The sequence below is a fragment of the Miniopterus schreibersii genome (genome assembly GCF_964146895.1).
Source record: "Miniopterus schreibersii genome assembly, chromosome: 3".
Classification (NCBI taxonomy): Eukaryota; Metazoa; Chordata; class Mammalia; order Chiroptera; family Miniopteridae; genus Miniopterus; species Miniopterus schreibersii.
In genome coordinates, this window is record NC_138103.1 from 30438653 (window position 1) to 30459307 (window position 20655).

The 20655-nt window shown below is 55.0% G+C and overlaps 2 protein-coding genes across 3 annotated transcripts; both read left to right on the forward strand.

The window, feature by feature from the left end:
• Positions 1-1314: 1314 nt before the first annotated feature.
• Positions 1315-12235, forward strand: LRCH4 (leucine rich repeats and calponin homology domain containing 4). 2 transcript variants are annotated; one of them, XM_081133799.1, is made up of 18 exons: positions 1315-1609; positions 5145-5289; positions 5446-5572; positions 5764-5869; positions 7595-7731; positions 7874-7989; positions 8137-8236; positions 8482-8569; positions 8660-8736; positions 8854-8915; positions 9023-9154; positions 9293-9361; positions 9454-9563; positions 9671-9754; positions 9973-10058; positions 10245-10382; positions 10482-10559; positions 11838-12235. In XM_081133799.1, exons 1-18 carry the CDS (start codon positions 1390-1392, stop codon positions 11940-11942), a joined length of 1980 nt encoding a protein of 659 aa, XP_080989925.1. In that variant the 5' UTR covers positions 1315-1389; the 3' UTR covers positions 11943-12235. The 2 variants fall into 2 exon arrangements, with proteins under 2 accessions (XP_080989925.1, XP_080989924.1); XM_081133798.1 differs by having other exon boundaries at positions 10842-12221.
• Positions 12225-14229, forward strand: SAP25 (Sin3A associated protein 25). The gene is made up of 7 exons (XM_081133800.1): positions 12225-12472; positions 12623-12775; positions 13015-13115; positions 13200-13306; positions 13399-13552; positions 13676-13773; positions 13856-14229. Exons 2-7 carry the CDS (start codon positions 12630-12632, stop codon positions 14156-14158), a joined length of 909 nt encoding a protein of 302 aa, XP_080989926.1. The 5' UTR covers positions 12225-12472; positions 12623-12629; the 3' UTR covers positions 14159-14229.
• Positions 14230-20655: the final 6426 nt, after the last annotated feature.

Genomic DNA, 20655 nt, shown 5'->3' on the forward strand with positions numbered 1-20655 from the left:
CCATTTAATCAAACTTCCTTACGGTGACTAGTAAACAGCTGGTTTGGGCTACCTAAGATGAAATTTTAATAATTCAATAAATCTTTAGGAATGTCAACGTCCGAGATGTGATTTGAGTGGTTAGGCAACTATTAACACACTAAGGTGGACTATTTGGGTCCCCAAGGCATCTAAAAGGATGTTAGATCTCTCAGCGGACAGAAAAAGCAGTCAGCTTCCTCTCATTTCTGGGTCCCTTTTATTTACTCTACTTCACTCCAGGCGGCAGAGGGTGAGAACAGAAAAAGCCCACGGTAAAAGCTGAGGCAGTGGGAAGCCTGGGCTCCAGTGCAAGCTGTCAGCACCTTGCTGTTTGCTCCTGCCAACTCATCCACTTCCCTCCACCTCAATTTCCACATTTGTAAAATGGTGGACTTCTAGATGAGAGACGGTCCCTTCTAGCCTAAAACCCCAGTCTTGTCATCACAATTCCTGCCCCGGCGCGCTCCTCTGGCTGGGCTGGCAGGCGGGCGGTAGCTCTCTAGGCTTTCCTGGGCTCCCGGAACGCTCCCTTCAGGAGATCTCCAGGCTCCGGGAAGCCGCCCGCCGGAGTTCCACATACACTGTCGCAGGGCCTCAGCCTCCGCAGCCAGAATGGCCTTCACAGTCGTTCCGGCCGCAACAACCGTCTGCGCACTAGTCTCGGCGTCGCTTCTCCCCAGTCTACCTCACGCCCTCAAAGCTGGCTCGCTCTTTAACACATACAGCTCGCACACACTACTTTTGCCTATGAAATGCTCCTAGCTCAGCCCCTGCGCAGCGCTCACATTTTTTACCTCAGTTCTAAATTTCTAGCTCACCCGCCTCCTTAGCGAAGGGACCGCCTTTTCGCCCATGCTATTGGTAGGTAGAGCCGTCCCTCAGAGAAGAGGTCGAACCAGGTTCCCTCCAGAGAATCTAATTGGCCTTCTTGACAGTCACTCGCCTGTATCTGGCTTGCGATTGGTCTTCATTAGAAGAGGACTGCGGCTTGCTGTCTCTCAGCCCCTATCACTTTTAGATGAGCGCCGGCGTCCCCGCCTCCTGGTTAAATCTTATTGGCTCCATCTCCAGCCCTAAGCAGTGTGATTGGGTGCGGCTGCACAGGGCGAGTCAGGCTGAAGCGTCAGCCGTTGACGAGAGTTCCATTCTATTCCTCCTCCCTTCTTTCGCCTCTCTCCAGTGCTGGAGTCTCCACCCCCCGGGCGGGTTGTGATTAGCCACTTACGATATGTCTAGGGACCGCGATTGGTCCACCGAATCTCTGGTCCCACTTCCTCCCCCTTGAAGTAACTACGGCGGCTCCAAGGAGAGGAGGGGGGAAGGGACGGCCGGTCCCATCAGTCAGGCTGCGGTAGCCGCCGGGAGCGGATGGCGGCGGCAGTGGCGGCCTCACTCGCCGCCGGGGGTGAGGAGGCGGCGGCCACGACCTCGGTTCCAGGGTCTCCGGGTCTGCCTGGGAGCCGCAGTGCAGAGCGAGCCCTCGAGGAGGCCGTGGCTACCGGGACCCTGAACCTGTCTAACCGGCGCTTGAAGCACTTCCCTCGGGGCGCGGCCCGCAGCTACGACTTGTCAGACATCACCCAGGCTGGTGAGTGCACCGGCCCTTGAGCCCAGCCGGGACCCTTGTTTGCATAACCCCGCCCCTGTGCTTGCTTCTCTTGGGGCTGGGGAGTCTCGCACTCCACCTGTCGGCGTTCTCGATCCTGCTGATTTGCATAAGCCTGCTATCACCCCCTCCCCACCTTAAGAACTACTGGAAGTTGAAAGTGTTTCTGGTTTGCTCCGAAAGCCCAGCGTTCCTAGCCTAATGTTGTGAGCCTCCCCCCCGCCCTCCGGTTCTCTTTATTTGCATATTGGCGCCTCTGTAGAATGGTCCCGCCCCTTACCTGGTCTGCTTATTTGCATGGTTTCTTCAACCTCAGTTCTGATCGTTCCATAAAGGAGCCCCCATGAACCCCTCTAATGACTCCTTTCTCTTCCTCCACTTCATCTGCAGCTCTTTCCCCATTCCACCGAGATCCCAGCAGATTTAGGACCTCCTCCCCATGGATTTGTCCCTAACAACCTGATGTTTCTGCTTACTTTGCTAGCAGTCCCGCCCCCTAAGGTCGCTGGCCCCTACACTCTTCGGCCAGCCAGCCTATGGGAAAGAAGCATATCTTCCACCTCCCCTCTGCTCCCTAACTCTTCCACCTATTATTCCTGAACCCCTTATCTGAGACTCCTCCTCCTTTCTGCGTGTGTGAGGTCACTATGGAGCCTGTGACCTCATAGGGACCCTAGAATTCCCATTTCTGTTTCTGCTTTCCCCGTGGGAAGAGACTTGAGGCAATTGCTAAAAGGAAGGAAATCTTATCTCCTGGCTCGGAGTGCTGGAAACCTAGAGACTGTCTGACTATCCTTCCACTCCCCACTCACAGGATCCCTCTAATCATGCTTCCTCCACCCTGGTGTCTGTTGATGGTGGGGTTTGGGGGACTCTACTGTGACAGGTGAGTCAGGCCTCAGCTGCTCTGGAGACAACCTATGATCTTGGGCTGGCAGCTGTGTGTGTGTGTGTGTGTGTGTGGAGGGGCTGGAAGAAGGGAGGAGGACTGCATTCCCGAAGCCTCACCCCAGCCTAGCCCAGGGTGGGACTTGGGGCTGGATGAGAGTGCCCTGTTGACACTGCCCTGGGACTGCATTTCTCCCCAGCAGGTGCCTACTAACCTGCAAACACTCAAGTGGGCACAGACCGACTCTCTTTCCCCACTGTCCTGGGGAGGACCAGTTTAAACCTTTCCATTTTTCTTGGGTTGCTGGGTAAACTGACTTACCCACTATACAGTGAGTGAGTTCAGGGAATGAGTGAGCCCCAAGAGCCATCCTCTATGTCTCCCCCAGCGCCTAACCTCCAAGCTCCAGATTGACCTCAGCAGCTGTGCAACACTCGATGTCTGTTCTCTTTCCCCTCCCCCTTGCTTGTTTTTTGACAAAGACCAAATGTTATTCTTTACTTCCTTAGGGCTCTGTCTCTGTGAGTGGACTCCTGGGGAAAACTACCAAGAACTCCCCGATCTTCCCAGCTCTCCCTCCCTCCCACTCTCCTCCCCCAGCATTCCCGCTCAGGGTGCAGCCAGTTCTCCTGTGAGTGAACTTGTGTGGTGAAGCGGGAAAATCCCAGCTTTCTGAGAACACCTCTCTGCCCCGCTCTCCATGCGGGAATTCTCAGAACTTTCAGGGCCCAGGTTCTAGGCCAGGTGGGGTCTATGTTGTCCAGAACTCTCTGTTTCCTCTCCTCAAGCAGGGTGCTTATAGCTTGGGGTGGAAAGGGGAAGTGACAAAAACACAGTGTTGCCCATACCCTGCCCTCCATACCTCTTACGCTCCAACCCAGACTAAAAACTTCATTACTCTGCTGCCAGAGTCATTTTCAAACTCCTCCTCCTGCTTTCCCAGCTCTTTCTGAATCAGTGTTTCCCATGTGTGTTACCTATGGTATAGGTCCCTGATATCCCTTGGACTCTATTCCTGGTGCCTGATAGTAGGATGACTCCTGAGATGGGAGGAGGGGCCACTCTCACAAAGGAGAAGTGCAGCTCATTCTCTCACAGACCACATCCTGTGCCCTGCCTCCTCTTGCCTGGGCTCCCTTCCGCTCCTACTCTTTGCCCCAGCCAACCACTTACTCTGTCATAAATTGTTTTCCTCCCCCTTCATCCATACCTGTATCTGCACACACATTTGGTGGATACAGAGAAAGCAGGCAGGCAGACGGTGAGAGTAGGAGGACTGCATTTGGTCCTTCTGCCCTCTCTGGAACTGTCTTCTCTTGTGACAGGTCTGTGTGTACCAGGTTTGGGAGCAGAGAGGGAGAGAGAATGATTTCTGGGGCATCAGGCTGTCATCTGCTCTGGCAAACACAAGGCCCACCAGAGACAGAACCTGACAGATTGTTTTTACTTCATTTCCTGTCACAAGACTCATTTCCTTGGGGGCTATACCCCAGCTTCTCCTCCCCTCTGCTTTTGCTCACTCCTCCCTGGAGAGGACTATCTAAGAAGCCCACCTAAGTACTACTGCCCAGAACTTCCCCCAGCAGGCTGTAGGCCCTTCTTGATACAGGCCAAGCAGAAGAAACATAAACCCAGGCATAGAGGTCTAAGCAGTGAGTGCCTCCAGACTGGTGGGAACCCAAATGCCTGAGTCCTTGCATTGTACTGGCAGGCCACTACTTGAGTTAAGGGGACAGTAATAGACTCTACCCTCTCCTTTAGTCACTGTGTTCAAAGCACAGGCAAAGGACGTGATTGCTTGAAGTCTGGGGGCAGTAAGAGAGGAAGTAGAGGAGGGTTGGTAGGGCTATAAGAGGGTGGGAATGAGAGAGCCCTGAAGAAGGTGTGCTTGGATGGGAGGGATCAGAGGACTCTAGCTCTCACCTCCAGCTTGGTTGACTTGCCTTTCCTTCCTAGTCCTCAGGAGTCTATTACTTAATAGATCCTTGGACCTGGCTGGCTGTTTTCACCAGGAGCTGGTGAAAAACCAGTCAAGTGTTGGGAGCCCTAACTCCAGAGCCAGGCTCAATGATCTTTGTTTTTCCCCCCCTGGGTTGAATACAGGTTGAGGTTGGGAGACAGGACCCCTGAGGAAGGATAGGCTTTCTCATTGGTCTCCGCAGAGATTGTCCATATTCTTACCTTGAGCCTCCCAGTTCATCATCTTGCTGTTTTCTTCGGAACACTAGCACTTTCCTATGACCTTTGCCTTCCACCTCTTCTGGCATCACTGAGCAACAGGAAACTACAAGAGTTATAGAATCCAGCCACCCTTCCATTCCAGGATAGCCCTTCATTTGTTTGTTTGAAGACAGCATTCATGGCTTGTCCCCACCCCCCCTAGTCTGGGCTTCTCCAGCCCAGTGACCCTAAGACCTTTGCCTTCCCTTGTTATTCTGGTCATTCTTGGAATGTGCTCCAGTTTGCCGAAGGCTTTGTTCTCTCTCCAGGTAGCCCAGGTTTATAGGCCTGATTCTTCAGGTCTGCTGAGAAGGTAGAGGGCTGGGCATATGGCTCTGGAGAAGTTCAAGGTCCTCCTGTCCAGGCTGGGCCTCTCCACAGCTCTCCCCTCACACTTGTTTCCCCTAGACCTGTCCCGGAACCGGTTCCCCGAGGTGCCAGAGGCAGCGTGCCAGCTGGTGTCCCTGGAGGGCCTGAGCCTCTACCACAATTGCCTGAGATGCCTGAACCCAGCTTTGGGGAATCTCACAGCTCTCACCTACCTCAACCTTAGGTAAGGAGACAGGGCCAGGGGAGGGTGCAGCTTATCCTTAGCCCCAAGCACCAGTGCACAATACCCTGGGTGACCCTCCTAGTGACCTTTAGAGGAGGGGCACACTTGGGATGCTCTGCCTGGGGAGTGAGCCCACTGCCTTTCTTCCTTCCACAGCCGAAACCAGCTGTCATCGCTGCCACCCTATATCTGCCAGCTGCCCCTGCGGGTACTCATTGTCAGCAACAACAAACTGGGAGCCCTGCCTTCCGATATCAGCACCTTGGGAAGCCTGCGGCAGCTTGTGAGAATGGGAGCTGGGCGAGAAGAGGGACTGTAGAGCCAGGCTCCAGGGACCTTTTTGGGGGAGAAGTTGAGGAAAGGCAGGATGTGTCCTAGGGGCAAGGCCAAGACTAAAGGAGGTAGCCAGAGATGGGAGACAGTTTCTGATGCTCCTGGTCTTGTGGCCCCTTTCTACTTTTTTCCTCATTCCAGGATGTGAGCAGCAATGAGTTGCAGTCCCTCCCCACAGAGCTGTGCAGCCTCCCTTCCCTGCGGGATCTCAATGTTCGAAGGAACCAGCTCAGCACCCTGCCTGATGGTGAGGAAAATGAAGAATTGGAGGTAGGGGGTGGAGAAAGAGACAGACAGACTACTTTGGAGAAGTCAGAAAAAAAGGAATCTTCCCCAGAAAAATAATGCTTAGTTGACCAGGGTTTTGCATTGTATAAAACAAACTAAATTACTTTATTTGTTCTTGACCAGCAACCCTCTGAGGCTGGCAAGGCATGGGTTATTAGCTGTATTTTACAAATGTGGAAAAAGATACAGAAAGGGGACCCTGTAGAATCTCAAGGTCACAGGGGCCTTTAAGGTTACCCAGTGTCATCACTCACCCCAGGAGCTCTCAAACACCCGAGTCAGATGATGCTCTGCATCTCCTCCCCAGAGAGCCTGAATCTGGGGCTTCATGTTGGATCCGAAGCAGCCCCATTTTAACAAGTTAATTGTGATGCACCCCAGCATTTGATAGCCTCTGCTCCAAAGCAGTCATACTTTTTTTTTATTCAGCCCTCATTGTTTTGTGTATGTGTTCCCTGTGCTTTAGGTGGGGACCAGGTAAATGTGAGTGATGTCATTGAGATCTGGGGCCATCTCTTAAATTTTAATGGCTTAATTAAATCTTAATTTAATGGGAGAAACAAGCAGAGGGAAGTTCTACAACAGGATACTTTGAGAGCTACAGGACCTACACAGGGAGGCACCAGCTCTGTTGGGGAACTTGAGGAAGGTTTCACGTTAGAGGTGCAGCAGGAGCTGACCCTTAAAGGAGAGTTATCTACCCTCTGCATCCCAGGCAGAGGAAACCCCATGTACAAAGCATGTGGGTGGGAGTGAACCTGGTCCAGCATGGATGCAGTTAGAAAGGCAAGCCAGGGTTAGGCAGAAAGGATCTGTGCCATGCTAACCTTGGTTTTGAAGAACAAGGGAAAGGAGTCAGGTGGTCATCTGTTTTCTCTGGACTCCCCCTTACTCCTATGCTGGCTCTCTTCTAAGTCAGTTGGGGTACAAATAAGTTCTATCTGGGCCATAAAAGAGACCCCAGCAAAATGTCCTGGGGACACAGAGGAGGGAGCAGTGAATTCCAATGTAGTGTCTGGAAAGATTGTATGGAGAAGGTGATGAACTGAACCTTGAAAGATGTGTGGACAGAACAATGGCATTCTCCTAGTTGAGCAAACAGCATGTGGAAAGACCCAGAAGCCAAGGGGCTGGAGGGTTTTCTGATGTGGTATGAGGATAGGCAGTGAGGTGGGAAACATGGGCTGAGCCAGATCAGACAAATATACCCCCTACCTGTGAGCAAGCACAGTCTCATCCAGGGGACAGAGCTTGGCTAGTGAATTGCGAGTGGGATTGTAGTCCCTCCTGCCTGGATGTCTTTGTGTGGGGCACAGCTCACCTATCCTCAGCAGTCTCAGCTGCTTGCTAGTCATGGAAAGTTTTTGAGCAACGTAGTATTAGTTTGGTTTGAGGCTTGTGATGGTCACTTGAGAAAGAAGGAGTGGTTGGAGTGGGGAGTGCACAGGGAGGAGAAATAGAGGCAGTACCTGGGATGCATAGGAGGTGAAGTTGATAGATCTCATGAGGGAGGGGAGGCATGAAGGTGGGTCATATCTGCATGGGAAGAGGAACAGGGAGGCTATTCTTGGGTAGTGCCCTCAGCCAGCCAGGGGTGACTAGCTGGCCAGAGCAGAGGGTAAAGGAAGTGAGCACAAGGTCCCCCCTTGGGCATACTCCTGACTCTTTCCTCACCCACCCCCAGAGTTGGGAGACCTTCCTCTTGTCCGCCTGGATTTCTCCTGTAACCGCATCTCCCGCATCCCAGTTTCCTTCTGCCGCCTCAGGCACCTGCAGGTCATTCTGCTGGATAGCAATCCCCTGCAAAGCCCTCCTGCCCAGGTAAGAGGTGGGCCTGGAGTGGACGTTGGAGGCATGGTTGAGATTGGACAGGAGTAGGGGTGGGTCCCTTTGGTAGCCAAGCAGGATCTGGGGTGCCCCCTCGCTTCTCCCTAACTCCTTCCATGCTCCTCTTCACACTTAGATCTGCCTGAAGGGGAAACTTCACATCTTCAAGTACTTATCAACAGAGGCTGGGCGGCGCGGGGGCGCTGCACTGGGTGACCTGGCCCCTTCCCGCCCCCCGAGTTTTAGTCCCTGGTAAATAAGGATGTGGGAAGGAAGGAAGCTCCTAGATCCCTAATGCCCCTTCCTGGCACCAGGGTCCCCATGGTTTCCAGAGGGAGGATGGGGGGGGGGGGTTGCTGCCTAGTATAGGACTGACCAACTCTCCTTGGCTGGCCCTAGCCCAGCTGAGGACTTATTTCCGGGACGTCGGTATGATGGCGGGCTGGATTCAGGTTTCCACAGTGTTGACAGTGGCAGCAAGAGGTGGTCTGGAAATGAGGTAAGTGCCTCCTTTCCAAGGGACATTGGCAATCTCAGCCCGGAGGGAGAAGCTCTAAGTCAGGACCCTTTGCCTTTTACCTCTAAATCTCAGAGTAGCAAATGGCAGCTGGAGCTGTCTTCTTCCTTCCCTTGCCCAAGTATCCTGGGGAAGGGCTGGCTTAGCAGCAGACCCCAAGGCCCTGAACCCATGAGCCCCCAGTACTACAGAGGCTGTCTTCCATCTCTGCATTTCTGCATTTACAGTCAACGGATGACTTTTCGGAGTTGTCATTCAGGATCTCAGAGCTGGCTCGGGAGCCTCGGGGGCCCAGGGAGCGGAAGGATGGCTGTGGTGAGTGGTGGTGTCAGGGGCCCTGGGGTTGAGGGGAATGGACAAGCCTAAAGGCCCCCATCTGCTTGCTGATGTGTTCTGCCTCTCCAGCTGATGGAGACAGTGAGCAGATTGACTTCATTGACAGCCACATGCCTGGGGAGGATGAAGAGCGAGGTGCTGCCAAGGTGAGAGGTCAGCCCTTGTCCAAATGTCTATCTGCTGTGAGAGGAAAGCTGGAGGGAGGGACCAGTGCAGGCTTCTCGATCAGGTATTCCCTCAGCCCCTCTGCTGTTCTTTTTCAGGAGCAGCAGCCACCAGAATTAAGCCTTGCAGCAGGGGACAGGGAGAAGGCACCAAGCAGCAGGTACCAGAGCCACCAGAGCCAGCACCTCCTCTTTTTACTCCATCTCCCTGCACCCTCCCTCCTCTTTCCTGACCTGCTTTACCTCTCATCCTGCCCTTGCCCCTTAGGCGGGAGGAGCTGTCTGGAGAGGAGCGTAGGCGCCCTGACACCTTGCAGTTGTGGCAGGAGCGTGAGCGGCGGCAACAGCAGCAACAGCAACAGCAACAGAGTGGAGTGTGGGGGGCCCCCAAGAAGGACAGGTGTGGGCACAGGGGTTACTTCTGGATGGGGGCCCTGGAAATGAGTGGAAAAGAGCCCTCCTGAGCTACTCTGCCCCTCAGGGTTGGCAGCCCCCTGCCTAACACTGTTGATCCCACATCTCTTCCTTCACTTTCTAGTTTTCTGAAGCTGGGGGTCAGGGCTGCTGGTGGAGGTGCTGCTGCCTCATCCACTCAGGCCACTTACAAGTATGTGTCCTCCCAGACTGCACCTCCCTGAGTCCTCTCCCTGCACACCTTCCCCCTGACAATTCCCTCTGATACCTGTTCTGTCTCCTCAGTGGCATGCCCAAGTCCAGTGCCAGCCCACTGGGAGCTTCAGGGGGACAGGGAGCTCCTGCCTCTGCCTCAGCCCCCACCTCTCAGGAGTCCCTTCCTATAGCTGGACCGGGTATGACAGGGGCTTTGGGAAGAGGATGGGGGCTTGTGTAGGTGAGGGGTGGTCTGAGGGAAGAGTGAGACACTGAAGGAATGTCTCTCTCACCTGCCCATCCCCAGTGACAACGCCTGCTCACCGGCCACTTGGCTCCATTCAGAGACCAAACAGCTTCCTCTTCCGTTCTTCCTCTCAGAGTGGCTCAGGTGGGTCACCCCTCCCCAATACTAACCCAGTGCTAACCCGGCACTAATCCCCAGGCTGCAATCACCCTTTTTGGCCTGGGAGTTTTTTGGTCAATTGTCTCTTTTTGTTGAAAATCCCATAAGCACAGAGACAGGAGATGTGGGTCCCAGACATTGCAACCCAGCTACAAAGTCAACAATGGTAGTGGAGACAGCCCACACACCCTCCTTTTCTTCAGGTCCTTCCTCACCAGACTCTGTCTTGAGACCTCGGAGACCCCCCCAGCTTCTGGATGAGAAGGAGCTAATGGCTCAATTGCGCCAGGTAAGAGAGGTGGGATCTGCACGAGTGGGACCTGGGCTCAGCATGGCACCTCCTGGAGTTTCTTGGCCTTCCTCAATATCCTCTTTGTCCACCCTGGTGCTTTGGCTGAGGACAGGAGATGCAGGCTGGAGTTCCCTGCTGACTCTGATGTTCTCATCCCTCCACCCCCATTTCCCTCCCTTTCAGATCCTTGAGTCACGGCTACAGCGGCCCCTGCCTGAGGACTTGGCAGAGGCTCTGGCCAATGGCGTCATTCTCTGTCAGCTGGCCAACCAGCTGAGGCCCCGCTCTGTGCCCTTCATTCATGTGCCCTCACCTGCTGTGGTTAGTTGGGGCCCAGGGTGGGAAGTAGGGGATGGAACAGGGGACTTCTATGGCCTCTCCCTTACTCTCTTCTCTTCTTCCTTTCTTACACATCCCCAGCCAAAACTCAGTACCCTCAAGTCTCGGAAGAATGTGGAGAGTTTCTTAGAAGCCTGTCGAAAAATGGGTGTGCCTGAGGTATGGGGTGGTGATCTCAGGAGCCTGGGGCTGGTTTCTACCATAAGAGTGGTGGCATTTTGGGCTTAGTTGAGCCCTTTGCATGGGTGGCAGGGTTCCATTCATAGTGGTTATCTGCTCCCCAGAAGGAAGCCCCTATCCTGCATGTCTCCCTTCCCTGCACTCTGCATGTTGGCGTGGCTCTGGCCTTGGCATGTGAGGGCAGGGGGTGGAAAGAATTGTCCTGCTGCTGCTGATGTCTGCCCTTTGTCCTTGTCCATCTGTCCTACTCTCCCTTCCCAGGCTGACCTGTGCTCGCCCTCGGATCTCCTCCAGGGCACCGCCCAGGGGCTGTGGACCACCCTGGAGGCCGTGAAGCGGGTGGGGGGCAGGGCCCCCCCACCCCTCTGGCCCCCTTCTGGTCTGGGCGGCTTCATCCTCTTCTACGTGGTCCTCATGCTGCTGCTCTATGTCGTCTACACTCGGCTCCTTGGTTCCTAGGACCTGAAGTCACCTCTCCCCCACCACCTTGCCCTATTTCTATTTATAAGACTCATGTGTAACCCCCATGCCCACCAGTGGTGCCTTCAGCCCCTACCAAAGACACTAGTGAACCCCCCTGCCTTCACAAACACTGACCTCAGAGGCCCCACTCTGGTGCCCCCGGACCCTGGGCCCCCAGCCTCTGGCCCCTCCCATCTCAGCACTGATGGTGCCTTCATGCTCTCTCCCACCCAGCCCTGTCCTCTGCTCCCCCAGAGGGGATGGATCTTAACTTTCCTATTTTCACTCTATCTTCACCCCCTACTCCCTACCCCCTATATAGGGGGCTAAATTATATTTTGTAGAGAGAACTCTATATTTGTAGGAGATGCAGGGCCCAGGCTGGGTCCCTATCTCTTGTATAAATTGTACAGACTGTGACTGCCTGTGTGTGTGTTTGTGTCTGCTCCTACTGTGGCCAGGCCCAGTCCTGGCAGTGCCCATTGGGCTCTATGTGCCAGCCTGCCTACTCCAGCATTTCCCTCTGGAAATGACAGGTCTTTCCTCCCCCCTACGCCTTGGTCCCTGTGTCATCTCCCTTATGTTATCTGCTGGCAGCTTCCTTGCATCTCATTTGTCCCCAAGCCATGTCCAGGGTGCCCCTGACCTTCACCTCCTACATTTTTAAGGACCATCCTGTCAGCTCTCTTTGACCAGTCTCCTTTAGGGTGTCTCTCACCCTGCCCTCTGCCAAGGGCTGGGAAGCCCAGAGAAGAAGATATAAAGGGGTACTTAATCTGGGCCCCTCCCCACCAGGAGTCCATGTGCCAGCCCCACCACATCCTGGAAGAGGAGGGGGCCCCGGGAAGGGGCCTCCCCTACATCGCTGCTGTCGTCCAAGCACTGCTGGAGCAGTCTTAGGGGTTGAGGTAGGGGCGCAGGGCCACGACCTGCCTAGGATCCAGGAAAAGAAGACAGCCACGCCTGGGCTCTGCTCTCTAGCGAGGACTGGTGAGGGTGGGCTGGTGAGGGCAGCCTCAGGCCTAGCCCTGTTTCTCATGCACCTCTTGTTCAAGGGGTTGGAAGCAGGCCTGCCCAGCAAGGCGCCTGGATTTCTCTGGGTGTGGCTGAGGGTCTGGAATGGAAGATGGGTCACCAGATGTTGTGTCAAGTGCAATAAAGAAGCCAGTTGGTCTCGTTTGTGTGTGTCTGCTAACGAAAGTGGTGAAACCAATGCATTGTGGGAAAGGGGTCGCCTCCACGTCCACAGCTGGGTTCTAAAGTGACCTTTGCTCAGCGCCACCCTTTCACATGGTGCTGAAGGCAGGCCAGGCTGGGCTGACCCTGCCGACAGGGGTCGCCCGCGGTACCCCAGCGGGAGCGCATGCCACGTGGCCCGGAAACGCGCTGGAAACGCACTGAGCGCCGGCATTGCTGCGAGGCCCTGCGAGGTGGGTGAGGTGGGCCGGCATCCTGGGCTCACCCAGACCAGCAGGGTAGTGCCAAACGCTGAGGGAGGCTGATACTGAGTGCAGGCCAGGGGTGGGAGGCCTCGTTAGCACGGGGCACATAAGTGTGGCCCTGCGCTTCCCTCCCCCCAGACGCGGCATGTTGCCCTGGCCCTTGTGGCGATGGGACGGGGGCGAGGAGCAGGCGCCTGAGGAACAGGGCCCCTCACCATTCGGTGACCCTGGCAAGGCTTGGAACTCTGGAGGTGAAGCCCTGGGAGAGCCAGGTACACCCCCACAGGACAGGTGAGGGGCACGCTGAAGGTACTTGCGCGAAATCCAACGAGTGTGTGTGTGTGTGTGTATGGGGGGAGGGGGTGTCCCACAGTGTGCGGAAACTCAGTGGGCCATACCGAACAATGGTTATGTTCAGTCTCCCTGCACCAGGCACCTTTGGCCTTGACATCAAGGTATTCAGACTTGGACGGGAAAGGTGGGGAAGCTATGACTGGGGCATTTCAGTACACCCCCCCTGCCCCCCGCAGCCCTCAGTCCCGGTCCCCCAGGCCCTCCTGGACCCAGAGAGAACAGCTGCTGGCCCTGCCCCCCACAGGCCTGGTGGCCCAGCAGTCCCCAGGAACCCCAGGTAAGTACTGGGCCTTGCCTCCTCAATACCCTTTGACTGATTCCTGAGCCTGTTTTAATCTCCTCAAGCCCCCCCCCCCCCCAGTTCCCCTTTCCCCCCAGATGGCCTGGGAGGTGGCCTCTTCAAGGATGACCCTGCTGGAACCATGGGACCCCAACTACGAGGCTACAGCAGGACCTCAGCTGGCATGGGTAAGAGGCACCTATGGCTATGGTCTCGGGATGGGACAAGGATGCTCTGGGAGGAGGCTGAAACTCCAGTGATCTTTCCTGTCCCTGCACAGCGGCCCAGCTGTGCTTCTGGTGCCTCCTTCTCAGGCCGCACTTTGTGTCATCCTTCCTTCTGGCCGCTGTACGAGGCAGCCTCAGGCAGGGACTGCAGACCACTGACTTCTGCAACAGTACCTGAGAATGGTGAGCAGGCGCCCAGGGATGCAGGTAACTTCTCTTGGTCCCCTCAGGCTCTCAGGACTAATGCTTCATGAGCTCCTCAGGGAACCAGTGCAGAGCTCCATGGGATGGGAAGCGCAGCCTATCATCCTAACAGCTTTTTCTCCCCAGGGTTCCCGGTGATGTGCTATGAAGATGTCTTTCTTTCAGACCCTCTGCTGCCACCTGGGCAGCGTGTTCCCCTCTATCTGTCTGAGGCCCCTCAGCAGGTGAGCACTTTTTCTGTCCTGGCCTCATCTCAGCCTTCATGCAGGGCTTGGGAGGAGACACTTCCCCCTCCTCTCTCCTCAGGTGATGGGATCTCTGAAGCTGCTGCTCCCGCCCCCTATCATGTCCCACCAGGTCAGCCCCACACGATCCCCTGGCTGCTGCACCGCCTGGCTCAGTGGGCCTGAGCTGATCGCCCTCACTGGCCTCCTACAGATGAGCCAGGGGGAGCCAAGACCTAGCTCCACGGGTTCCTTGGCAGCTTCCATGCCCCCTTCTGGTCCTCCAGACCCTGTCTCTGGTCACCCAGGCCCCAGTGGTGACCCGAGCTGTTCTCACTGCACTGACCCATCTTTCCCATGGACCCCAGACACCAGTTGTCCTTAGCACCTCTGGGGCATCATGGGCTCCCTACTCTTTCAGGTGGTTAAATTGACAATAAAACAGTGTTGGTTTGCAAACAGGCTCCTTGTGGTGAGTAGCAGAATGGGGCATCCAGGCAGGGATGGAGGTCTCTTCCTCCATGACAGCTTTGGCTGCCCTCCCCTCAAGTTCTTTTTACTCATTGGCCACCTCCTACAGAGGGTAGGGGAATACATGGGTCTAATACCTTTTCAGGCTGACCAAGAAAGGCACCTTTAATAAGGGAGCCAGCCCACAGTACAGTTCCCTAGACTGAGTATATAAGAAGCAAAGATTCCATCAGCTCTGCCAGGCCTGGGAAAGGGAGGATTGTGTAAGCATGTGGCTGACATTGGGAGAGGTAAACTAGGGAGTAAGGGGGTGGCACATCACTTTTGGGGACAGTAAAGGTAAGATACCTGGTGTTTTCATCCCTTTTGTGCTGAGGTCCCAGAAGTTCAGCCTTGGAGCTGGGGGTTAGTTCTTTGGCTTGTTGGAGACAGAGGCAGGCACTGCAGGTGTGTGTGTTGGGGGTGGGGACAGGTCTTCGTGGGAGTCCTCATCAGAGGCAGGGTAGCAGCAAAGGTTGAACTGAGACTCTGGACTGATACTGTATAACTTTGCAGGGGAACAGATATCAGTGCTTTGGCTGAGAATGCCCAGAAGTTTGTAGGATTTTTTTGGAGGTGGGTTGTTCTAGAATTTTCTCTCTTAAAAGATTCCAACTTCTTGGGGAAACCTCCTCCTGAAGATTTCCCACAGCTGGAAGGGGCAGAATGGGCAGCAGGCCCTAAAGGGCAGTTCAACACCTCTGTAGGTCACCCATCCTTGGGGGTGTCTGGGCCTTAGAACACCTCAGTTGTGGGAACAGGTGGAAATGCATTCCTGACGTTGCTATTTTCTCTCCCCCACCTTATGGTCCATCTGTCAGCTAGACATGGTGGGCTCTCACCCTTGCCTCCAGAATTGGCTCTGGAACTCGATTGGGGTAACTGTAGGGGTAGTGTGTGCTGGCCTTGGGGATGTTGCCTCGTGCTTCCAGAGGAGGGACCAGGTCCAGGTCAACTAGTTGAGGTGGCTGGCTGGGGGGTCCAGTATGGCAGTGTCCATTGCTAAGTTGTCCGGGGCAATGTACTCATTGCACACTTAGTCCCCAGCCAGCTTGGACAGCGGCTGTAAGCAGAGCTGATCCCCTGCTGCTCTCCAGCTCTCCCCAATGCTGGATGGGGGCCTTAGAGCCCGTGTCCTGGCTTCCTGGCCCCTGGCTTGTAGGAACGGGTTAGGGAGCTTGAGGAAGAGGACCCTGGTGGAAAATAGCTCATGGGCACTTAGTGTTCTCCCAATACTACAGTGACTACCAGGGTGCAGCATTGGCAGCAGCAAGAAGGCGAGGGGGGAGGGGATCCCTTGGCAGTGGCTTAGCCCTGCCATAGGCACCACCATCCCTAAGTCACTTCATGGAGGCCAGGAGAGTCTCGTGAATGCTTTGGGCCACCATGGCACCTAGCACTTGTAGCCACAGATCCCAGGGACAGGTGGGTACCTGAGCCACTGAGTTCTAGAGAGCAGGAGTCTGTGTGGCTGCAGTGGTACATACTGAGCAGGGACAGGAGCAGGGCCCAAGGTGGCGATGCCAAGGTTTCCCCGGAATCTCTGCCCCTGGGCTTCCAAAGCAGGCTCAGTACCCAGGCACAGGCGGTAGCCGCAGATGCCCAGGCCTCAGGTCTGCCCCAGCCCCTTGGGCCACAGTGGCATAGGCCAGACATCCTGAAATAGAGTGAGGATCCAGGTCCCGGGGTCCTCATGGGAACTTTGACCTGGAAGGACAATTGTATGGTCACAGGAGGCACCTGGGTGGGGAGGTTGGAGTCAGTGTGCCCCGAGAACTGATAAAGTGTAAATGCTTAATGTTTGAACTTGATTTTGTTGACCTAGGGGAGGAAGAGGCTATGGATATACCAAATCCATGGCCATGAATCCCTGGCCCCCATACCCTCTCTGCCCACCCGTAACTTGGGCCTCAGGGGCTGCCACCCTCCAGGAGGGCGCTGTACCACCTTGCAGCTCTACCTCGCCGGTCACCAACACACCCAGGCTGCGGTCACGCGTGTAGAAGTAATCAAGTGGCCCTGGTGGGAGTCAGTGTGCTTGCTGATGGTGCACTGCCAGGCTCACGCTGAGCTTGGGTGGTGTTCCACCAGTGCGAAACTTTCTCGTTCTGGTAACACTCGAGGCTTGGCAGGTCTACACGGAGCACAGAGAGGTGGCACTGGGGCTTATGCTTCCGCAAGTTGCTGCGGAGCCGTGGTGGACCCAGGTGCATGTTGACCAACTTTGACTCTGGTGTTGGGGTGTTGCCACGGGGTCACCACCTCTGAGATTCATTCTGGCCACAGGCAATAAAGTGGCCAGAGGAGGAGGGGCTGAGATGGCTGGGGGAAGGCCATTAGAAGTGGGATAGAGGTGGCTACTACCTGTCTTGATGCCCAGTGTCTTTCTCCTACTCCCATCTTGAAGTTTAGGGCAGGGGGTCTGCAGTGTCCCCTCGCTGCATGCAGTGTGTGCCCCAGTGGCTGCTGGATGACCAGGACACCTGGGTCTCCCCATCCTTCTCTCCCCTCCTGCTCTCCAACTCCCCTCCCCCTAAGGTTAAAGCTCACAGGCCCTGGGAGCTGGACGTCTGCCCAGTGGTGGAGGTGGAGTTTGAGTCGCAGGCTCCACCCCAGGCCGCTGGGACTGGTCTTTGGCAGGGGAGGGGAGCTTGGGGGTGTCTCTGTTGATTTGAGCTGACTGCTGAGAAAGTGACCACGTGAGGCGAATGTGAATGGAACATTGAACTGTGTCCGCAGTGATTGTGCTGGCAGGCACATCTGCAGTTTTGTATCACCCGCAGCTGAGCCCAGCCACCCTTACAGCAGGACCCTCTTCTGGTTCTAGCCTTCCAATACTCTTCCCACTCAGGAACTGCTTCAACAGGCCCATGGTGGCATTTTTGGACGGTGGTGAGAAGGGGCTGAGGGTAATGGGGCAGCATGGAAATGCCCCTGAGAGATGGTCTTTTCCTCCATAGGATCTCCTTTGGTGGTCTCTGATCACAGTACAGACTCTCTGGTAGGGGTACTCTTTGCCCTTTGCTTCTTGAGAGGTTTGAGATGGGGTTGGAATTCAGACATTATTTTAATTAATTTTAGATGAAGGAAGAGAAGCATTGACTTGTTGTTCCACATATTCATGCATTCATTGGTTGATTCTTGTATGTGCCCTGACTGGGCATCAAACACGCAACCTTGGTGTATCGGAGGGCACTCTAACCGGCTGAGCTACCCGGCCAGGGCTAGAATTCAAACATTTTAATACCCCATTTCTGATGTTCTATGGACCAACTCACTTGGGGGAAAATGGCACTGGTCAGTGCACACTCTACAAGACAAACCAGCAGTGGACTGATGGGGGCCTTAGAGGACCTCATGCTATCACTCTCATGGCAAGTAAGATACCTAAAGGGGGGAGCTGAGAGCAGGGGAGAGGAAGAGGGCAATGTGTAGCCACCACAAGATGGTGTTTGGGGAGGAGCACAGCCAGGTAAAGGAGATGCAACAAGAGTACTGAAGCAAGGGAACCTGATTCTTTTTCTGACTAGTCCAAGGGCCAGGACAGCCTGAGCAGGGAGAGTAGAGCTGCCCCATTTCCCAGGCCTGGAATACTGGAGGAGCCAAAGGTGCAGTGTGCGTGGAAGCTATCCTTGAACGCCTTGTCACGCATGATGCTGAGTGGGATATGGGAGCCAACCAGCATCGTGAGGGTGGGCATCCAGCCAGCAGGCACGCTATGCCTAGGCCCACTTCCAAGTGCCCCCCAGTCAGCCAAAGCCCCATCAAGGTGCAGGAGAAGTGCTAGCAGCTCAGGTGGTGCACTGGGGACAGTGGTAGCAGCCACTATTGGTTGGTGTTGGCCAGGGAGAGGCAGGTATGTGGATCCATAAGTAGCCACCAAAACAGTATGTTCAGGGCCACAGTGTGGCCTTCATCTATGTACCATATGCCAATGTGCAAAGTGGCTGGGACACAAAAGCCATCTCCAGGCCCCTCCCCTTCCCAGTCTGGGTGCTGCCTTGAAGAGCAGGGCACCCACAGGGCACACATACCTGCTGTGGCCTGGAGCCTTACTCCCCAGGCTTGATTTGAAGTTACCCACGGGAGGGTCTTGTCATACCTACTCCTTTCCACTCCCCATCAACCAAGCCACCTTGCAGCACCCCAGTCCTGTGAAATAACAGCTGCTGTCACAAAGTGCAGCTCCAGATCACCTTAAGCTTAAGTGCTGGGTAGACAAAGCAGAAAGCAGCAGGGATCCTAGTGCCTGGGTTCTGGGCAAGTAGCAGTGGTAGATGGGTTGGTAATCAGTGCCAGGTGATTTAGCCTGCTGGTACCAGGAAAAGCCTGGAGCCAAACTGGCCTAATCAGTTGCCCTAGCAACACTGCCCTTGTCCTTACCAGACAAGATTTATTCTAGCCTGTTGCCCTGGTAACTTGAGTTGCTCCCCAGGGACAGGAAATGGCAGAACCTTAGCTCTGCTGGGTGAGAACACTTCTCCCAACTAGAGGGGTCCACCTGTGCATCACCCTGCCAGGTGCAGGGCAGCTGTGGGATGGTATCTCTCTACATTCTAAGTCCTTATGGAAATATCTTGTTACCCGGGAGAGGAGCCTAGAGGGAGGAGGCTGGGGTACTAAGGCCAGGCTGTTCCCATGTGCCCCTCCCTCCTCTATTTGGGTTCCCACTCATCTGTGGAGGGTGATGCAGGGACAGCACCATACATTTAGCCCTTTCCTTTAGCCCTCCCCCACCATGGCTCCAAGGCTCCAATGTGGAAGACAGAAGAGCTCTTCAGAGGTCCTGGGGACCTGCACCTGCTACCTCACCCACAGGTGACCTGCTGAAGGCTGGAACCAAGCCAAAGGATGGTTGTCTGCAGAGCATGGTCACCGCAATGGTCAGGGGGGGACATGAGGACTTGGTCAGAAACGTGGTGGGAGCCTGGGTGAGTCCTTCCAGCCCCATGGTGTGTGCGCAGTGGGGTTCAGATTTGTAACTACCAGGCAGGGCCATGCAGGGATACCCCAGGGGTTAGGGTAGGAAGAACACAGCTCAGTCATTTAGACATTTTCTATCAGGCCAGGGATTTTTCCATTCTTTGCCACTGGCCTGAAGAGAGGAGACGCAGCTGCCAAGAGAGGCAGCTGCAGTCCTAGTCTTGGCTTATGGCTGGGGAACTCTTGATTTTTCTGCCCTGGAATCAGAGGCTGACCCAGTGTAACTTCTGACTGGTAACCCAGCTCTGGCCAGTGAGCTTGCTGGAGTCCTTGTCAGACAGAGTGACTGGGAAGCAGGAAGAGGGTACTGCAGGGACATCCTGGGCCCAGGAGATCCCTGGGAAAAAGTAGGACTGTGACTCAAACATGCAGTAAGAATCACTGCAGCTCCTGGTCCTTTAAATCTCACCTCCAAACTTCAATGTTTTTGGTTAGGAAAGGAGGGGTGGGGGAGCTGGGGAGAAATAAGGCTCCTTCCCCTACTACACAGCAACAGATACCAGCTTCCCCACCCTTCCCTGGCTCTGAGCAGAGAGAATGCCAAACAAAGAGACAGGGCGAAGGATATAGATAATCAAGGGTGACAGAGAAAAATACTAGGAGAAGGGAACAGACAAAACATAATAAATCCAGGGGGAAAAGGATGGTGGTCCACCCTAGGAGATCCCACCAGGAGACAGAAGGAGGGGAGAGGATGGGAGAATGAAAACAGACACAAGACAGCACGGGTGGAAAGCCTGGGAAGCCATCCTTGCTGGGCAGATACCAGCAACTGGAGGTATTTTCAAAAAAATCTTCAAAGTAAATAAAGTGGTAACCCAATACCTGTCTCCCTGCTGTTATGCCGTTAAAGGTCACTGGGTAGAAAGACCCAGAGAAATCTTATAAATGGCTAAAGGGCCAGGAGTTCTTGGGCAACTTGGAACAGGGGGGAACCTCTTCTGACAGCAAGGCTGAGTCCTGTGCCTCTCCTCAGCCAGGCAAGGTGTTTAACCCAAGCCATCTGTCTTGTCACCAAACAGCCCAGACACCAAGGCTGTGGCCATATCCTCAGGTGGAAACAGTCTGAGGAGGGGCTGAGAATGAATCTGGGAGTGGCCTACTCCCATCTCCCAGCTGGCACCTCCTCTTTTGCCCACCCCCACTATAGCCACCTATCTCCCGTTCCTGGCAGAGACAGGCTTTCTCCCGTTCTGCTCCCTCCGATTGCTAACATGGGACTCCAGTTCAGACAGGGGCTGGCTCTGTGGGCAGTGAGTCCTGTCCTTGGCCAACAGCACGCAGCATCACAGGCAACATGATCACCAACCCAGGCAGTCATGTTGATTGACGTGAGGTCACTCAAGCTGGCCCAAAGCAAGACCATGAGAGCCATTTTTTTTTTTCTTT